The sequence below is a fragment of the Astyanax mexicanus genome, chromosome 14 (genome assembly GCF_023375975.1).
Source record: "Astyanax mexicanus isolate ESR-SI-001 chromosome 14, AstMex3_surface, whole genome shotgun sequence".
In the NCBI taxonomy this organism is placed as follows: Eukaryota; Metazoa; Chordata; class Actinopteri; order Characiformes; family Acestrorhamphidae; genus Astyanax; species Astyanax mexicanus.
Genome location: NC_064421.1, coordinates 38,170,500 through 38,187,999, shown reverse-complemented (window position 1 = coordinate 38,187,999; position 17,500 = coordinate 38,170,500). Strand labels below are relative to the sequence as shown.

Sequence of the window (17,500 nt, the reverse complement as noted above, 5' to 3'; positions counted from 1 at the left end):
GAGATGGATGGTTAGAGAAAGAGGGAAATAAAGAGAGACAGAGAGATAGGTTGAGAAAGAGGGAAAGAGAGCTAAAATACAGAAATACAGAAACAGACAGAGGCAGAAAGGGATAAAAGGTGAGAAAGAGAGAATAAAAAGAAAGTGAGAACTAGAAACACTTCCAATATCCAATATTTCTACCAAAGGACCAACTGGAAGAGTTAAAGGACAATCATAAGTGAGCAAGTTTGTCTTTGATTGCGGGTTAAATATCTGATTTTAAAAAATTATAAAGAAGAGAGATAAATATAGTTTGTTAAACAGTTATTCTACTGGAATTCTCCTGATTTCACTAATGATATGCTGCCTGACTTCTGGATATAATGTAGCGCTTGAGGAAATCACCTGACAACTGTGATGAATAGTGAACAGTACAGTCTAAAAAAGCTACATCATCACTACCCACTACCTAGTCTTTTACTGCAACACACACACATACACACACACACACAATCGCACACACACATACACACCCTCACACACACACCACTGTATTTGCTTTGTTTCTGCAGACGATTTCTCCGAGTGTCAAACTTAATTTAGTGTGTCTCACTTTGCTGAATGCACAGGGAGCGAAACCCCGGCTAAAAGTGAAAATTTGATTTGCTAAAAGGAGCTTAGGGCATCTATTAATCAATATTTGCAGAGTGTCAGGCTGGGGGCGGTGACAGACAAGCCCTCATTTGGAGATTGGTTGGAGAGGGGGTGGGGTGGGAACACTGGAGTTAGTGCTTCTCGTATAGGAGAGGTGATGGAGGGGGGTTTAAAGAGGTTGAGGGTCCTCCAAAAAGTGTATCCGAGTACACGCTGGTGGAGCTCAACTGGGTCGCCTTCAGTTTTGCAAGTAATGATTTTTGAGTTTGGATCTTATTAGCTCATCAACTCATCAAGTGGAATAAAACATTTCCTTTACAAATCAGAAGTCTGGAGTCTGGAGCTGCTGCAGGTGTGTTTGTAGATATTAATCAATAGTACTTACCACAGAATGTCTAAACTAATTATTAATTTGGCATTAGTTTAGACTTATAATTTAGAAGATTCTCAAGCATTAACATTTAGTAATGTTTAATATTGTCTTAACTAGTGTTAAGTAATTATTAGTTGACACACTACTTTTAATCATTTAATAATGTTCATTACTGTTGTAAATATTGTTATTTGATATACTCTTTGATTGCAAAGTGTTACCTGTTTTTTTCCTTATGGAAGTAGGTGAAGTGAACATATGCTAACTCTGATTGGCTCTTTGGCTGATTTAATATCACACAGCCCAAATTTAGTCCCATCCAACATAAATATATGAAGGAAACTAGGGAGACAAAAAGTCCAACTATTTTTTCTCTGCTAGTTCATAGTAAATGTATTGAAACAACCAATATTATTACAATTCTTATAAATACTGGTATATTTTTTTAGAATGCAGAAAGGTTTAATAAGACCATAACTGTTTGCAGAGATGTACAGAATATTTAGCAACCAAATTTATTTGGCCATAAGTGGAAAGTGAAATAAGTAAAAAGCAAGAAATGTATTCAGGCTACTTCATTTATTCAATGAATGAAAAAACTTATTCTGTTGAAACTGTTGATTTGTTTTAAATTTCAGAAGTTTTCTCATGCAGCATTACCCTTTTGCACATTTTCATAGCGATGATCAGGAGGCAGAATTGGACTCACAGCCAAAGAAAACAGCGAACCTAAGCTTTCTACAAATCCCTGGCCTTCGCTGCTCTAACGCTCTGATTAAGACGTTTCTTCAGAGGCCTCCCGTGCCCGAGAGCACTGAGGAATGAAATAAATAAATGGAGCAAATAACAAAACAGAAACACACAGGCCACACTGAGACGGGCTGTAGCCCGGGGGCAGGAGACGGCGCCTCGTTTGGCAGATTTCTTTAATTCCTTTCGTCTATATCGAAGCCCAGGGACTAAGCCTATATACAGGTCAGCCAATAATAATGACGCCTCAATCAGGAGCCGGGACGGGGTTGAGTGAGCACCTCCGAGCAGCCCCGCCCTCCCTCATGGTACACCCTGCTGTAACGAGGTTTCGGTGTGAATATTCTAATCCGACACGCAGCACAACAATGCTGCCGAGCGGCGAGCACGTAATCGTCTTTATTACAGCCCGTGAAAGCTAGCTGCAATATTTGACTTGGAGTCTCCTGACACTGACTGCCTCGGCCTCTCTCTCTCTCTCTCTCTCTCTCTCTCTCTCTCTCTCGCTCGCTCTCTCGCCCTCGTGTGAAGCTATTACAAATGCACTGGCCCCAACAATAGAGGGGAAAGAGAGAGAGCAGGTAGCTGGGAGAGATGGAGAAAGAGAGAAAAAGAAAGAGAGTGCGAGAGGAATGAAGTGGAGTGTGGCAGTACCTCAGTATCTACATAAAAGAGATTAGAGACGACAGGCTTCCATTTTACAGCTCAATCATATTGTGTTAGCACGCGCTTATCCGCGTGCCGGCGAAAATTGAAAGGGAAATAAAGGAAGAGAAAGTCCCTGAGATAGGACCAAGAATGGGAGAAGCCTGAGCAATTTCAGCCACCATAAAGGCTCTCTAATAGTGGGCGCCCCGTCATGCTAAAAAGGCGCCCGCTAGTCCGCGCACTGTCCATTCTTGTAACCCGCACGTCAAGTCAAGTGCGACTGGCCCGCCATTGTGCGCCCCTCCGCTCCGATAAGGCATGTCACAATTGCATGACAGCAGGTTTTCATTTATTTTTTATACTTCGTCCCGGCGGAAAGAGGGGGAAAAAGACTCTAATTCTATTTACAGATAAAAAGGCGTTTTCAATGGGGCTTCCCAGCCCTGTTTCTCCTCCTCCTCTTTTCTTCTTCATTTAGGGATTGTTCATTGGCCTACCTCCCTATGAAGCGCAGAGAGACGCATCTTAAATTTTCTGGTTTTAATCTGGTGAATAAGATTCCTCCACCAAATCTGCATTGTGTGAGTTGAGGGGGGTTAAAATTGCTAATTGTAAACCTCAACTAAATTCCTGAAGAATTTGTGTGTGTGGAAACAACTTTTTCGTTAAAAAAAGGCATTTTCTTTGAAGCTTCCCATTTTTGTTTCTTATTTTTTTTTCTTATTATTTTTTTTTCATTGGCCTACCTCCCTCTGAGCAGCCACATATTTAAATTACAAAATAAGCTAAGTTTTAATCTGGGGAAGGAGATTCCTCAAGCAAATCTGCACTGTGTGAGTTGAAGGGATTGAGCAGTAGGTCGGATATTTGCTCCTTCATAGTTCACAGATAAAACGGTGAATTGTAAGTCTATGCTGGAAATCTATGTTGGATGATGGAGATGGAGAATCTCGATGTCAGGCCAGCCTAGTTATGGTTTAGAAACAGAATAGCAGCAGGTTTCTAGTAATGCGGTTCACCGTATCAAAGGCTTTTTTTTCGTGGCATGTAAATGATAAGAGGGTCAGGACGAAGAATGGGGGTGCTTGGAGCGCGTGTGAAAGAGCTGGAGCCGTGGCATCTAAAACACAGACTGCTTCATTATCCAGCAGGCTGCCGCCACGGCAGCCCCCGTAATGCTGAGTGATGTTTAAATTAGTTTACAATTTGCCTGCTCCTAGCCTGGGACAGATCTTAAGCGAAGGCGCTCAGAAATGTCAGCCGCGCTCCTAACCGCCGTAACAAATCGTTGCCCGCACGCTGCACACACCTAATGACTTCAAATTAGCTCCCGCGCGAGGGCCTGACAGTTTGTTACGACGGTTAGCAACACAGCCGCTGCATCATGAGCGATAAATTGGTTCGGGGCTCTCTCGGGGAGAATGGAGGCCTTCATCAATTTGATTAAAAAAAAAAAAATTACTGTACCAAAGAAATCGGGCATCAAACAGTGAGAGTTTGAGAAGTGACAAAACAGCGACGGATGCATTCTCAGATAAAGAGGACATGGACGGGGCAGAGACATTTATTGAGCTGGTGTCCCTACTGTGTGAACATGAGTGTATGCATGTATTCAGATATGACTTATATAAATACATTATTAAATGCTTGTTAATGTGTTATAAGGCACCTGTGTAGGTGTACCTTTCTAATACTGGGTCACCAAGTCTTTCTGCCTAGACTAGATCTAGATATAAGGTCACTTCTCTTTGGTAAGCAGGTTCTCATCAGGACGCAGTAACAGTATGTGGGACAACCAAAGCGAGACAGAGGAGACACTGCACAGCCCGAATTGCCTGCTAAACTCTAATCATATACTCATCTTTCTTCTGTTGAGCAATCGCTCCCACCCCAATGTGGCCATCCAGAAAGTGCAAACTATCTCAACAGAGATCTTGGATAGCTGATCTTGTTCAGAACACATTCTGATCAACAGTCTGACTACAAAACTGTGAAGTTTAATTAAATGTGGTGGTTTGGGGTTAAAAGGCTGAAAAATGACAGCAAATTCTTTACTGGTCTAGTCTATAGGTGCATCCGACTTTTAGTCTGTTCGTGTTTTACAAAGAAGCAAACTACAGATTCCCTCACTTGTGAGCACTAATGTAGAGGAAGAGCTTAAAGAGAGCAAGAGTGGACGGAGAGCAGAGAAAGAAAAAAGAACCTGATCTTTATATCATTGCTGTCCAATGAAAAACAGGTATCTTTAACAGCAACTTTCCAGGAGAAAAAACCTTTAATGGAAATAAATGTAAAAAGAGTTTATTTTAGGTCATTTGGAGCATTTCTATTGACACAAATTTAACACAGTATACAAGACTATTATGTTGTAAACTGAAAAAAAATGGAGTTACTTGCTTTTCATTGAACAATGACTATCTACACTATCTACACTATATGTATATATTGTGCCTAGCTGAATTTTTTTGTAAACAAATTGTCACTACAGAGAGGTATAAATGAAGGTGAGCTGTAAAACGAGAGAGAGAGAGATGAAGAAATATGAAGAGGGTCAGAGAGTATCTGACAGAAGAAGCCAGACAGAGAGAAAAAAATGTGTATAAAAGTGGGAAAATGAAGCCATACACCCTGACAGAAAGACAGAGAAAGAGAGAGAAAGAGAGAGAGAAAAGAGAGAGAGAGAGAGAGATAGAGAGAGAGAGAGAGAGATTTAGCTTTGTCGCTGCTTATGGGTGAAATCACCTCCATTCCTTAGGGCCAGCCTGGAGCAATCTGGCACTGAGCAGCAGACACAAAACCCCAGTGTTGCTCCTCTTGCCCGAGACGGCTTTAAGTCCATTATGTGCTCTGCATGCCACTCTGGGCATGCCCGGTGCCAGCCCTACCAGCAGCAACACTACACGTGGTAATGGGTACCAAGAAAACAAACAAGCTAGCGTCCAGCAGACAGGTACAGTAAGTCATGGAATGGTCTATTGTTCTAAAAGAAGCAACAGTAGTTAACACAACTGATTCTTTCAAATAGTATATCCAAACTTAATATCTCAGTACCTCAGCTGGTCTATTGTGGAAAAACGTGTGTAAAAATATATATAAAATGTCTTTAATGTGGTAAAAATTCTGCAAACAGACAATTATTTATTTATGAACATAACTTAATGGGGTGAATGATTAAGCCCTTCAAATGAATAACCATATATCAAACATTTCTCTCTTCTTCTCTCAACTTAGTCCTGGAACCCTACCAGTTCTGGTCATCTGTATTTTCTGGAATTCTGTCAATAAGGATTGTCCATTCTTCTGAATATACATTATGTTTAATTTTCTTGCTTTTTATTCATTTATTTTATTTTATTTAACTGTGTATTTGAATGATTTAAATCCTTTTTTTGCTTTTAATATGTTTTTATGTATTTGTATTTTAGCCCTGTTTATGTAAATAACTTTGAATTTGAAACTGTATCAAAGGTGCTATGCAAATAAACTTGTGTTGCCTTAGCAACATCTTGAAAATCTGACATACATGCTAAAAGTTATATGTACGACTGTAACAACCTTAAAAAAGACCATTAATTATCTGTGCTCTATTGGAGACACACTGTTGATGTGCGAGTAAGCGTGTGAGTGTAATCAGAAGTTTAAAAATCAACATGAATACAAAGCCCCATTCTAAACAACCTGCACCACTTATCATCTCTATTCTATAACTGTAATCTGACTGCCAACTGCTCACTAATCTGAGTGCCACCTCCTCTGGCACTGACAGCCAGCCACCTCTGGGCAGTACTCTTGTGAAAAGGCGGGGACTGGAACGGGGCAGCAGCCTGCTCCGTGCGGCAGCACGGCTCGAGATTAAGCACAAAACGAAGGCCTTTGTTAAGTAGATTAGTGGAAATTCCTCATTCTGCCTGCTGGAGACGCACAGCAGAGAGAGAGAGAGAGAGAGACATGGGGGAGATATGAGAGGAGAGAAAGTGTGTGTGTGTGTGTGTGGAGAAAAGTGTGTGTGTGTGTGTGTGTGAAGGGGGCACTTCTCTCAATAATGGTCAGTGGAGCCATTACTGTTCGTGGCTAATGTCGTCCTTTCAATCCTTTCAGCAGGTCTGCCGCTAAGGCGACCGGGCAGGAGAAAATGGCCCACGTCTGCTCCTTTAGATTTCCAGCCGTTCTGCACGGAGGAATTAGGCTAAAACTAAACAAATTGATCTCATTTCCTCTCCGCTGTCACGGAGAGAGTGAGAGAGTGAGGGAGTGAAAAGTGCTGACCTCACGAATGTGTCAGCGGTTGCTGGGGTGATAGTCTGTGATTGACAGGATGTAGCTTAGTTTAGGAAGCTGCACAGGCTTTATTCAGCTTATGGGAAAGATTCAGATACGGGTAATATGGTTTTGATCGTACCAAAAGGTTAAATACATGCTCATGGATGCATCTTGCTGTGATGCATAAAACCTGTGTGTGTGGGGCTAATTTTAATTATTTGATCAAGAATTGTATTCAAACCGCCTAGGTTGTGGAAAATAAATAAAAACTTTTATGTATGCATGTAAAATCACACTATTTCCTCCTCAGATACTACAATACTTATTTGAGAACACTGTTTATTTGGTCTGGGATGTCACCAAAAAACACTACTGCAGTTTAGCAGAGAATATTCACAGTAAAGTTCTAAAGTAAAAATGTGTACAATACTACTTAATACAGGGGGCAGCCAATTAGCAACTCAATTAAAATTCACAGTAATAAATAAACATGCCTAGCTGTACAGACCTGGCATTTTAAATTTCATTTCCGCTGAAAGAGGTGCCGGTTAAGAGTCTTGCAGTTTTCTTTGAAATCTAGTATCCACAAGTATTACCTTTTTTCATTAGCTTGTTTTTGTACTGCGCTCAGCTACCCCGTGTGGACGGTGGACAAAGTGATATTGGGTTTATGTTCTGGAGATTAATGTGGGCGGGGCCTTGCTGTCGGGAACACATTGAGAAAGTGTTGTTTGAATCTTTGATCAACTCTGACAGTGATCGATTTAAGGGATGTGATAACTGTGTATCCTCTAGACGTACTGTATCACATTCATACTTTGTTCTAGACACTTATGATCAGAACTTATGGGCCCAGTGGCATAGTCCACAGATGTCTACTGATCATTTTATGAATGAGTGTGTGTATAAAGGAAAGTGGTGTGGCTGGGCTCTGGATCCTACCTGGGATGTGCTTAGCCCAGCCGATGTTGACCACCAGCTCGCGGTCAGCCAGGTCGCAGAGTGTGGTCAGAGCCTTGATGTCACTGTCCGGCACGGTGGGGTCCGGCATGGCGTAGATCTTCTCGGGCTCAGCTACCAACAAGTGTGATACAATCTTGTTATCTGCAAGGCAGCCAAAGGGGACTGTATTTGAACACCGAAGAGAAAACACAAAAAAAGACAGAATGGGATTATACGAGCGCGGTCACAAAGAGTAGGCAGCGTTCATCAGCAAATAGTTCAGCAGATCAACACCAGCTATCGACTTATACTGTTCTTCCTCCGGGAAAGAGAGAGAGAGAATAAGAGAGAGAGCGAGTGGCAGAGTCGTTAAAGCGCTGGCAGCTTTTCTTCTCTGAATGAATGCTCAACCTCATTCTCCCTGACACAAAATTGAACTACAAGCTGCTTTTTTGCTGCAGGTGCTCATTTTAAAAAACTCAAGGAAAGCATCTGCTCTGGTCTGAATTCGGCCAGCGATAGACTTTTACTCCGAATAAAACAGCGCTCTGAGTTCTGAGCTACACTCTGGCTGCTGCTGTGCTCAGTCATTAATACAGGATTTGTTATACTGGGCAGGGAGACACTCAGATAAGAAAAATAACATTTTAAATCACATCACATCCGTGAATGAGGCTGGAAGAAGTAATTAGTGACAGTCTTACTATTAATTCCGTGTTTAATCATCTATAGCAGTGCAATATGATAAGCAGACAGAATCCAAATATAACACTTAGAGGCTGTGTGTGAGTGTAAATGAGTGTGTGTGTGTGTGTGTCTGTCTGCGTGTGTGTGTACAGTTCAACATGTCTGAGGTTTACTAAACTAGGGGGTGGGCCTTGGAATAATATCACAATATTTCAGGACTTGTATGAGATAATGATATCCTTGATGATGTTACAAATCAATGAAAAATACTGGGTTTATTTAGTATAAATAAAACAGATTTAGAAACATAAATATCTGTAAACACTTGTATATTTTGTACAATAAACAATAATGCTTAAAGTTTTACAGTAAATGGCAAAACAAACATTTTAATTAAAAAAATAATTTCAAGACAAAATACCACTATTTTATGAATACAGCTCTATAAAAAAAATTAAGAGTTTCTTTGATTTTACTAAATCAAAGGAATATAATCAAGAGGAAGATGGATGATCACAAGCCATCAAACCAAGCTGAACTGCTTGAATTTTTGCACCAGGAGTAAAGGCATAAAGTTATCCAAAAGCAGTGTGTAAGACTGGTGGAGGAGAACATGATGCCAAGATGCATAAAAACTGTGATTAAAAAACAGGGTTATTTCACCAAATACTGATTTCTAAACTGCTAAAACTTTATGAATATTAACTTGTTTTCTTTGCATTATTATTTTTTGTTATTTCAGCCATTTCTCATTTTCTGCTAAATAAATGCTCTAAATGACAGTATATTTTTTTGGAATTTGGGAGAAATGTTGTTCGTAGTTTATAGAATAAAACAACAACGATCATTTTATTTAAACATATACCTATAAATAGCTAAATCAGAGAAACTGATTCAGAAACTGAAGTGCTCTACTAGTTCTTGTATAGTTAAACAGCTATACAAGATTCATGCATGAAGGAAAAAAAAATAATCTTTAGTATTACATAAATGGATCAATAATTTTATTTCATAAACAAAGCTCAAAAACTGCCCCAATTGACCCTACTGATATTATCGTAAGCGACACACTACAGCAGTCCCCTAGTTTAAACACAAACCTAATGCATCACTGAATTAAAAACAATTAACCACCCTTTACAAGAGAAGAGAATGAGTAAAAGAGAGAGACAGAGCAGCAGAGAAAAGAGAGAGGAGGGGGGTGGTGGAGGGGGGTGTGCCGAATCAATCGACCCAGTCTCTCCACTCCTGGGGACAGAGAGAGAGAGAGAGAGAGAGAGAAAGAGAGAGCGAGCTGTGCTATCTTTAGGTAAATCTTATTTAATGTTTCCCTAATTAGAATCAATGCAACCCAATTTCTAAACCCCCATGCCTTTGTTATGTGCAAATAATCGATCAGGAAGGCTGTGGCCACGCTCAGCCCTCAGCCCCTCCCCACCCGTTTAGAGAGGGGAGGGAAGTGTGAAGCCACGCAACAGACACACACACACACACACACCAGAGTGCTCGATACATTTACTCCAAAGCACTGCCAATGGCTGCCAAGGACTTTTCAAATATGTCACCCTGTTTCTAAAAGTGATAATGCTTTTGTGCATCTAAAGCATTATTGGTTTATCACGTGATAAACTGCATGTATTCCAGGGTTTCTGGCACTGGTGCCTAGACAAAGTGATCAAATATGCATTTATAGATATTGTGTGTGTAGATATCTGAAATGATCGTTTAGTTAATAGTTTAGCTTAGGGTGTTCTGTTGAGTTTTACAGTAATAATCAATACATGCTACTTAGAACTTTAATGTTCTCATTAAAATGTATTTTTTTAGAACACATCTTAATCTGTTTTTCTCTGGTGTATTATACATTGTATCTTGTGTAACTGACAAGGCAAAACAAACCGACATAACCATTTAGCATAGCTACCCAGCTAGCAAATTAGAGCCCATTCCACCTGTAAAGAAATGAGATTGAAAACTTAGAGATTTTAAATAAAACTGCTTGTTATATGGTTGTTTCATTATCTTAGCTTCCTATCTTACGTAGAGAACTCGCAAATAGCATATCCTTTTTTTTAACAGCTAGCCATGCGAATGGTTATTTCCATAGCTACCTAGCTACAGTGTTAAGCACTGGGGGTGTATTTACAGATTTATCAGAGCACTACAAAACACAGTCACTAAAACACAAGGGCATTTGGGATTAAAGGCTGTAATCTTGGTGAAAGCTGGAATTTGATAGGGATTTAAGTTTCATACTGGTGGAATGGGCACTAATTAGTTATCTGGTTAGCTAAGCTATCCTAAGCTAACTTAACAGTCCAGAAGGAATTGTAGTCCCTGATTTGGTCCTATATTTGGTCCTTAACCCTGGAATATAACTGTGATCATCAATCACAATCAATCCTTCAACCACTAACTGTGTAAGAATGTAACACAGTGCAGTACAGCTTTATCTACACTACTGTCTCCAGTGGCAGGAACCCACAGCAGCGTTGGAAGCTCTCTGCCAGGCAAGGGTACGAGGATGAAAAAAGAAAAGGAAAGAAATCACAGTAATGAAATTGGATAGAGAGCCGGACTGTGAGAATAAGCTCTGAAATAAGTTGGTCTGGATAGATGAAAATAAAGCTAACCCTGGCAGAGGGGATCAACAGGATTAGATGGAAGGTTATCCAGTGCCCTGTTTCTAATATGATTTCTGCGGCTGTAATAATTATGATTATTTCTGCCGCTATCATGCATAAAAGCATATTGTATTCTAGGAGAATATGCTAGCATTAAGTAAAAAGGCTTTAGGGCCAAATCTGTTAAGCGCTGCCGTGCTGTCTGTTTGCCGAGCAGTCAGACAGTGCGGAAGAGCCGGTATTGCGGGTTTGATGTCTTTGCCAGATTGGATTTAATCCGGATTAGGCCCTCTCTCTCTCTCTCTCTCTCTCTCTCTCACACACACACACACACACACACATCCCATGTCTATTGGCTCTGTCGCATAGCACATCTGTGAGTGTTTCTCTCTCTCATTCTCTCTCTCTCTCTCTCTCTTTCTTTTTCTCGTTTTATTCCCCACTGCAATGAAAATGACTACAGTATAGATACTGAGGCTACAGTGGATTGCAGTGCACTGTTATTTAATTTGGACTTTTTTTAATTTATACAGATGTGAAAAAGGTGTAAAGCCATAAAAATGCAAAAAAAAAGTATAATAAAATATTTTAAATGGACAAATTAAGCATTATGATATATATTTATTATTCAATTTTTGTATAGTATATGCAATATGTACACATACAGATTGTGAATGTGAATGTGGATTGAAAAATAATTTGTATTAAATCTTAGGTTACACTTTATTGATGGTCACCTATATAAAGGCTTCATAACACATTGACATAACTGTATGAATGATTTTGAGGCCTTTAAACTAACGTTGCGAGTAATGGCATAAGTTGTTTATAAGTATTCCAATAATGCTTTATAAATGCATTTTTCAATATTCATGAATGTGTTAAGAAGTCTTTATATAGTGACCCTTCAAATAAAGTGTTTCTGTGCTAATTACTCTGTCAGCATGTTCATGATATTAAAAAATCATGTGTGCACACTCACATGGCTTTTTGGGAGGCAGGGCCAACTGTGGGTTCAGGTAAGGACTGTTCTCGGCGTCTATCCGGCGTTTGTATTTCTGTCTGCCGCCGCGCACCCGGTCCAGCCGCACTCCTGAAAGACAAACACAGGCAACGTGAAAATCACACCAGCCCCGGCGCACGCGCTCACCATTAACAAGCGTGAGGTATGTAACCCAACGCTCCACAGAGGAATGCTAACACTGCTAGCTATGGTGTGGCTAACACATGCTGTCACAGTAACCTGTCCCCACTAGCACTAATTCATGGTTAGCATGTTAGCATTTTAGTATTGTGGCTGGAGGTGCAGCACGGTACTCTGAAGCGGGGCTGTTCTGTCACTTTGCCGAGGGAACGGAGGGAGCGGCGAGCGGCGGGTCGGACCAAACCGAGCAGCAGCTGTCAGTGGCCATTTCAGAGCCGCAGACAGGAGATGGTCAGCTGCTGACAGATAGGGCCACGGCCGCCCTCTCCATGTGATGTCCAGACACACACCTGCCCATCTCACGCTCGCTGCCCGTGTGTTGCTGGTGCTTTGTGTGCGGGCGTGTGTGTGTGTGTGTTAGAAAGACTAAGAGAAAGAGATAATGATTAAAGCCACATTAAAAGTTAAACCACAACAGATACAATCAGACGGATCAACTCCTCATTTATAATAATATCAGCTATAGGTTTTTAATGCAGGTTAGAAATGTAAATTTAAAAAAATAGTCAGAACAGGCTGTACAATGTTGGGCACTCCCAGTTCACATTTTTGGTTAGTAGAACGTTTTCTGAATGTTCTTAGAAACATCTTTAACTGCAATGGTAACATTGTTGAAACGTAACCTCCGACACTTGTTTAAATTTTTTGTTTTGGGAATATTACTTATAACATTTCAATAATGTAAGTATATGTCTAGCTGGGAACATTATGTGTAACATGCTGCTGTAATGCAAACTATTACAAATTGCAACATTACAGGCTAACCTTTCTTGATCCTTTTCTAATCATTGTTCGTTATCTGTAGTATTAGCATGTCACCTCAACAGTTCATTTGTTCAGATTAATCAAAACAATCCTTCACATAATCATGTATGAAGGACACTTAATGCACACATAGATAGATGTAGTGCTGGACGACATGGCCAAAATTATATCACAATATATAATTCTTATATATTCTTTCATTCAGTCAATATGGAAATTAACAGTACAAAAGCCATGACATAAAACACTGGCATTGCAAGCCTATAGTATACTATAGTGTTCTGTCCTTTGTGCTCAGATTGAATGCAGTGAACTTAACATCAGTCAGCAACTTATGCTGTAAATACTGTATATCTTTTAGAATCTAAGTTTTTGACATATGTTTTAATAGTATGATGTAAAGATTTATAGGCTAGATGATACTGCACTGGTTCAATTACCTGCTCGGGTTAAATTAGTTTATTATGATGAAAACTAAAATAATATGAGATGATATTACAATATCACAATTTTTATATTTTTTAATAGACAGTTTCGAATATATACATATATTCATGATATATTGCCCAGTGTTGCTTTTCAGTAAGACGTCTGTAGGCCTCTTTCTTCCTCATAGTTTTCCTCTCATCATTCTAAGCAGCTGCCAATACTCCCCCCGCAACTACAGCACGAGGGGCCGATAAGGCACTGAGGTGCGACGGTTGCGAAAACACTCCAAATCCGCTCCACTTCCCCCTCACCAAACGGCTGATACGGCCGAGTGCAGCGCCTTAAAGACCTGTCCCCCGCTTTTAATTAATTGACATACAAAAGAGCCTTAATTTAATTATGCAAACCTCTCCGGGGGATAGGTGGTTTCCGTGGAAACCACTTAAAGGTGGCCCAGGAGCCGTTTCATGTAGCCGACAAGCGGGAGAGTGGAATTGGACAGGACTTCATGCTGGGCCGGTCCCAGGACCACAATTAATATGCGCATGGCACTGGAATGCGGTTATGTTTGAATCAGCTCAAAATGCACAACTGCATGCAGAAATGGACGATCGCTTAGTGATTAATAATTACTATCGACAGAAAGGTGACAATATCTGACAGTAAAAACTGATGTACAGTCAGATATAAAACTAGTGTCTCTTTTTTAGTATTTAATATAACATAGTTAACGCTTTATAATAAGCGCACATCAATTAACAGTACTTACGACAGTGATTAGAACTGTTAAATGGTTAAAGACCCAGGGCTCCGAGTGGTTCAGCGGACTATATGCTGCCACTATAATGAGGAGATCACTGGTTCGAATCCTGTTCATGTAGCTTGCCATCAGCTACCGGAGCCCTGAAAGTGCCCTCTCCCCACATCACTCCAAAGGGTGATGTCGCTCAGCACAAGGCGTCTGTGAGCTGATGTATCAGAACCGAGTCACTGCACTTTCCTCCGAGTGCTCTGTGATGCTACTTTGCAAGCAGTTTAAAAAGAGGCAGTGGCTGACATGTTTTTACATGTGTCAGAGGAGGTATGCATCAGTCTTCACCCTTCTGGTGTTGGGGGAAGTCCTAATGAGTGGGTTGGGTAATTTGCCATGCAAAATGGGAGCAAATGAGCAAAAAAAGGTTAAGAACTCAAATGATTATTAACTGACATTTTAATACTTAAGAATATTGCAAATAATAATGAATTGGGCTTTTTTGTCATAAGTATTGTTAATAATGTCCCCTAATTTTAAAGTCTTATGTATATATAGGCCATACTTTTAATAAACAAACAGTAATTATCTCTGCCCTGGCCATGACCGTGCCGTTCACTGAGAGCTTGGCATTGCTCTACAGGACCAGAGAGATCCTTCATACAGTTTGTTCTCACATTGTGTGGTGATGATAGGGAGCATACACACACACATACACATCTACAAACACACATACACATACACACATACGCACAAACCTACTGTACACAGGAATAGACAAAGGTCTTAAAAAAAGATGTCCTTTCACCTTCATAGCATCCCGATGCCAGCGCAGGATATATATGCAGTGAGACGCAGTGCTCAGATGCTGACAGCTCCTCACTTTAACAGGGCTCTGCTGTAACTGGACCGGGGCCTAGCTGCAGGGCTGAGGCTGTGGGGTGTGGAGGAAGGTTTATTGTGCTAATTCACTGCTACAGCGGCCCCCCACTTGTAATGGCATCACCTGGAGCCCGGGCAACATCTTACCTCCTGCCCACCCCTCCTCTCCTCTCGCACACTCCCCCCCCTCATCTGCCGCCTGGCTAATGCCGCCCAGATTTATGTGGCTTTTATGAGCCTGGTCAGGTTACTAACACTCAGGTCCAAGTTTACTGCAGTACCTCGCCACCTCCAACAGCTAGAGAGTAAACAGTGCAAAAACAGCTCCTCACCAGGCAAGAAACAGTCAAACCTTATTATTATAATGCAGTAGGAGGATGGTATGGACGTGGTGTTTGGGGGTTTGAGTTAAGCTAGCTCTAAAAAGACATGGTTCAGTATACACGACAATATACTGTATATCCTTTTTGTGGGAACACACAGAAGTATGAAAAAGGTTTGGGCATCCATGATAATTTTTTTTATGATTTTACTTTAGAAATCATTGGTTGTTCATACCCATTTAAATATCATGTTAAACATATCATACAGCAGATGATATAACACAGTGATATTTGACAAGTGAAATAAAGTTTTTAGGATTTATAGAAAGTGTGCGAAAACTCTTTAAACAAATTTAGGCAGGTGCATAAATTGGGGCACTCCACCAGAAAAATTACATCAATATTTAGTAGATCCTCCATTTTCAGAAATAACAGCCTCTTAACGCTTCCTATAGCTTCCAATGAGAGTCTGGCTTCTGGTTGAAGGTATTTTGGATCATTCTTCTTTACAAAACATCTCCAGTTCAGTCAGGTTTGATGGTTTCTGATCATGAACAGCCCACTTTAAATCACATCACAGATTTTTTATAATATTCAGGTCCAGAATGTTGTACTTGTTTCTCTGCATAAATGCTTTAGTAGATTGTGAGCAGTGTTTAGTGTTTAGGGTCGTTGTCTTGTTTAAGTATCCAGCAACTTCAACTTTCTCACTGATTCTTGAACATTGTTCTTAATCTGCTGATATTGACTGAAATCCATGAGACCCTCAACTTTAACAAGATTACCAGTACCTGCACTGATCACACAGCCCTACAGCATGATGGAACCACCACCAGATTTTACTGTGGGGAGCAAGTGTTTGTTTCAGAATGCTGTGTTCTTTTTCTCTATATCAAGAGATCTTCAATGACTTCAAACTTTAATCTTTCTGAAATTTCTGTTTCTGAATGAAATTATGATTAAATTTTATTTCACCTCATCATCTCGTCATCTCTGAAGTGATGGTATAATATTAGAAATACATTTCTCGTCCCCAGATTAAAGTGCTGATTGTTCAGTTATGGCTAGTTTTTTCCGCTAACCTCGTCGCCTGGAAATCAATGCTACTGAACAGGCGCCTCCTGCACTTCGCCCACTCCATACTGCTCTCTGTGACAATGCATCTGTCCTGTGAAGTGTTCACTATTGGCCTGTTACTATAAAACTACGAGGCGCCGTGCTGCACATGTTCCTCTAGTGCTAGATTGGGTTTCACACGCGTGTGGATTCAAACGACTGCCGGCAGTTTGTTTGACTGCGTATCTATGAGCTGCTATGAAGTGGTGTTGAAAAATAACATAGCTCCACAGAGTGCAGGCTGCCAAAGCTGTTCTGGACTGACTGTTCCAATAAAGATAGGACCTCTACTAATGTACAGCACTGCATGCGGTTCAGCTTTGATCAGTTTTCAGTGAAACCAGAGAAGACACACAGAATTTAGAATTCAGAATGAAGTATTGTTTATCTGTTATAAAATAAATGTACTGAAATTATACTTCATTCTATATGTCTGAGCAGGCTTTTAAATACCACTTAGAGAATAAATGAACACTGTTAAAATCTGTTAATTCATCAAAGAAATCTAACTTGAATATTTGGAAACTTGAATATATAAAAGTCTTTTGCATGTTTAAGATATTTGGGAGATAGGATTAAGACTTTTTTAAACAGATTGAGCAGGGGAATCTTGATTAGGGGAATCTGATAAACTTTCTGATGGCCCCTTTGAAGAGACCAGGTTTGGGCACCTTGCTCTAGATCATCATTTACAGTGTGTTCATGCAGCAATGCTGTCTTCCTGCTGCAGAACAGACAATTTCATTTCATACCTCTGTAAATCCACATCAAATTACAAGGCACTCTGCTGCTTTAATTAAGCTGACAGACAGCAGTCTTGTTTAGAGCTGTGAATATAAGAATTTTATTTTTGCCTCATTTTAAATGATCCACCTTTTTCCTCTTTACTAGAACCCCACAGATGACCATAAACATCTTACGAGGCTTGTTTTGAATTTCATAGGTGGCGTGGAATCCTGCGAGCCGTCTGCAGCGCTTTTACAAGGGAGCATGTGTGAAGCAATCAAGCTACCGGCAAGTTGTGGCTCTTTAAAAAATTAATCAGTCAGACGTGGCCGGAGTCCTGTGACGTAAGCGCCCCTGTGCCACTGACAGAAAGCGTATCAGGAG

General features: G+C 40.4%; 1 protein-coding gene across 8 annotated transcripts in view; it reads right to left on the bottom strand.

The window, feature by feature from the left end:
* The window catches only part of esrrga (estrogen-related receptor gamma a), a 123,639-nt gene that overhangs the window by 24,512 nt on the left and 81,627 nt on the right, over positions 1 to 17,500 (bottom strand). For 6 of the 8 annotated variants that reach the window (XM_022672678.2, XM_022672680.2, XM_022672679.2 and 3 more), the window contains 2 exons: positions 11,903 to 12,013; positions 7,610 to 7,792 (listed from right to left, as the gene is read on the bottom strand). In XM_022672678.2, the coding sequence (XP_022528399.1) occupies positions 7,610 to 7,792; positions 11,903 to 12,013 (294 nt within the window). The remainder of the gene's footprint in view (positions 1 to 7,609; positions 7,793 to 11,902; positions 12,014 to 17,500) is intronic. The other 2 variants (XM_022672676.2, XM_007240482.4) reach the window with 1 other exon arrangement.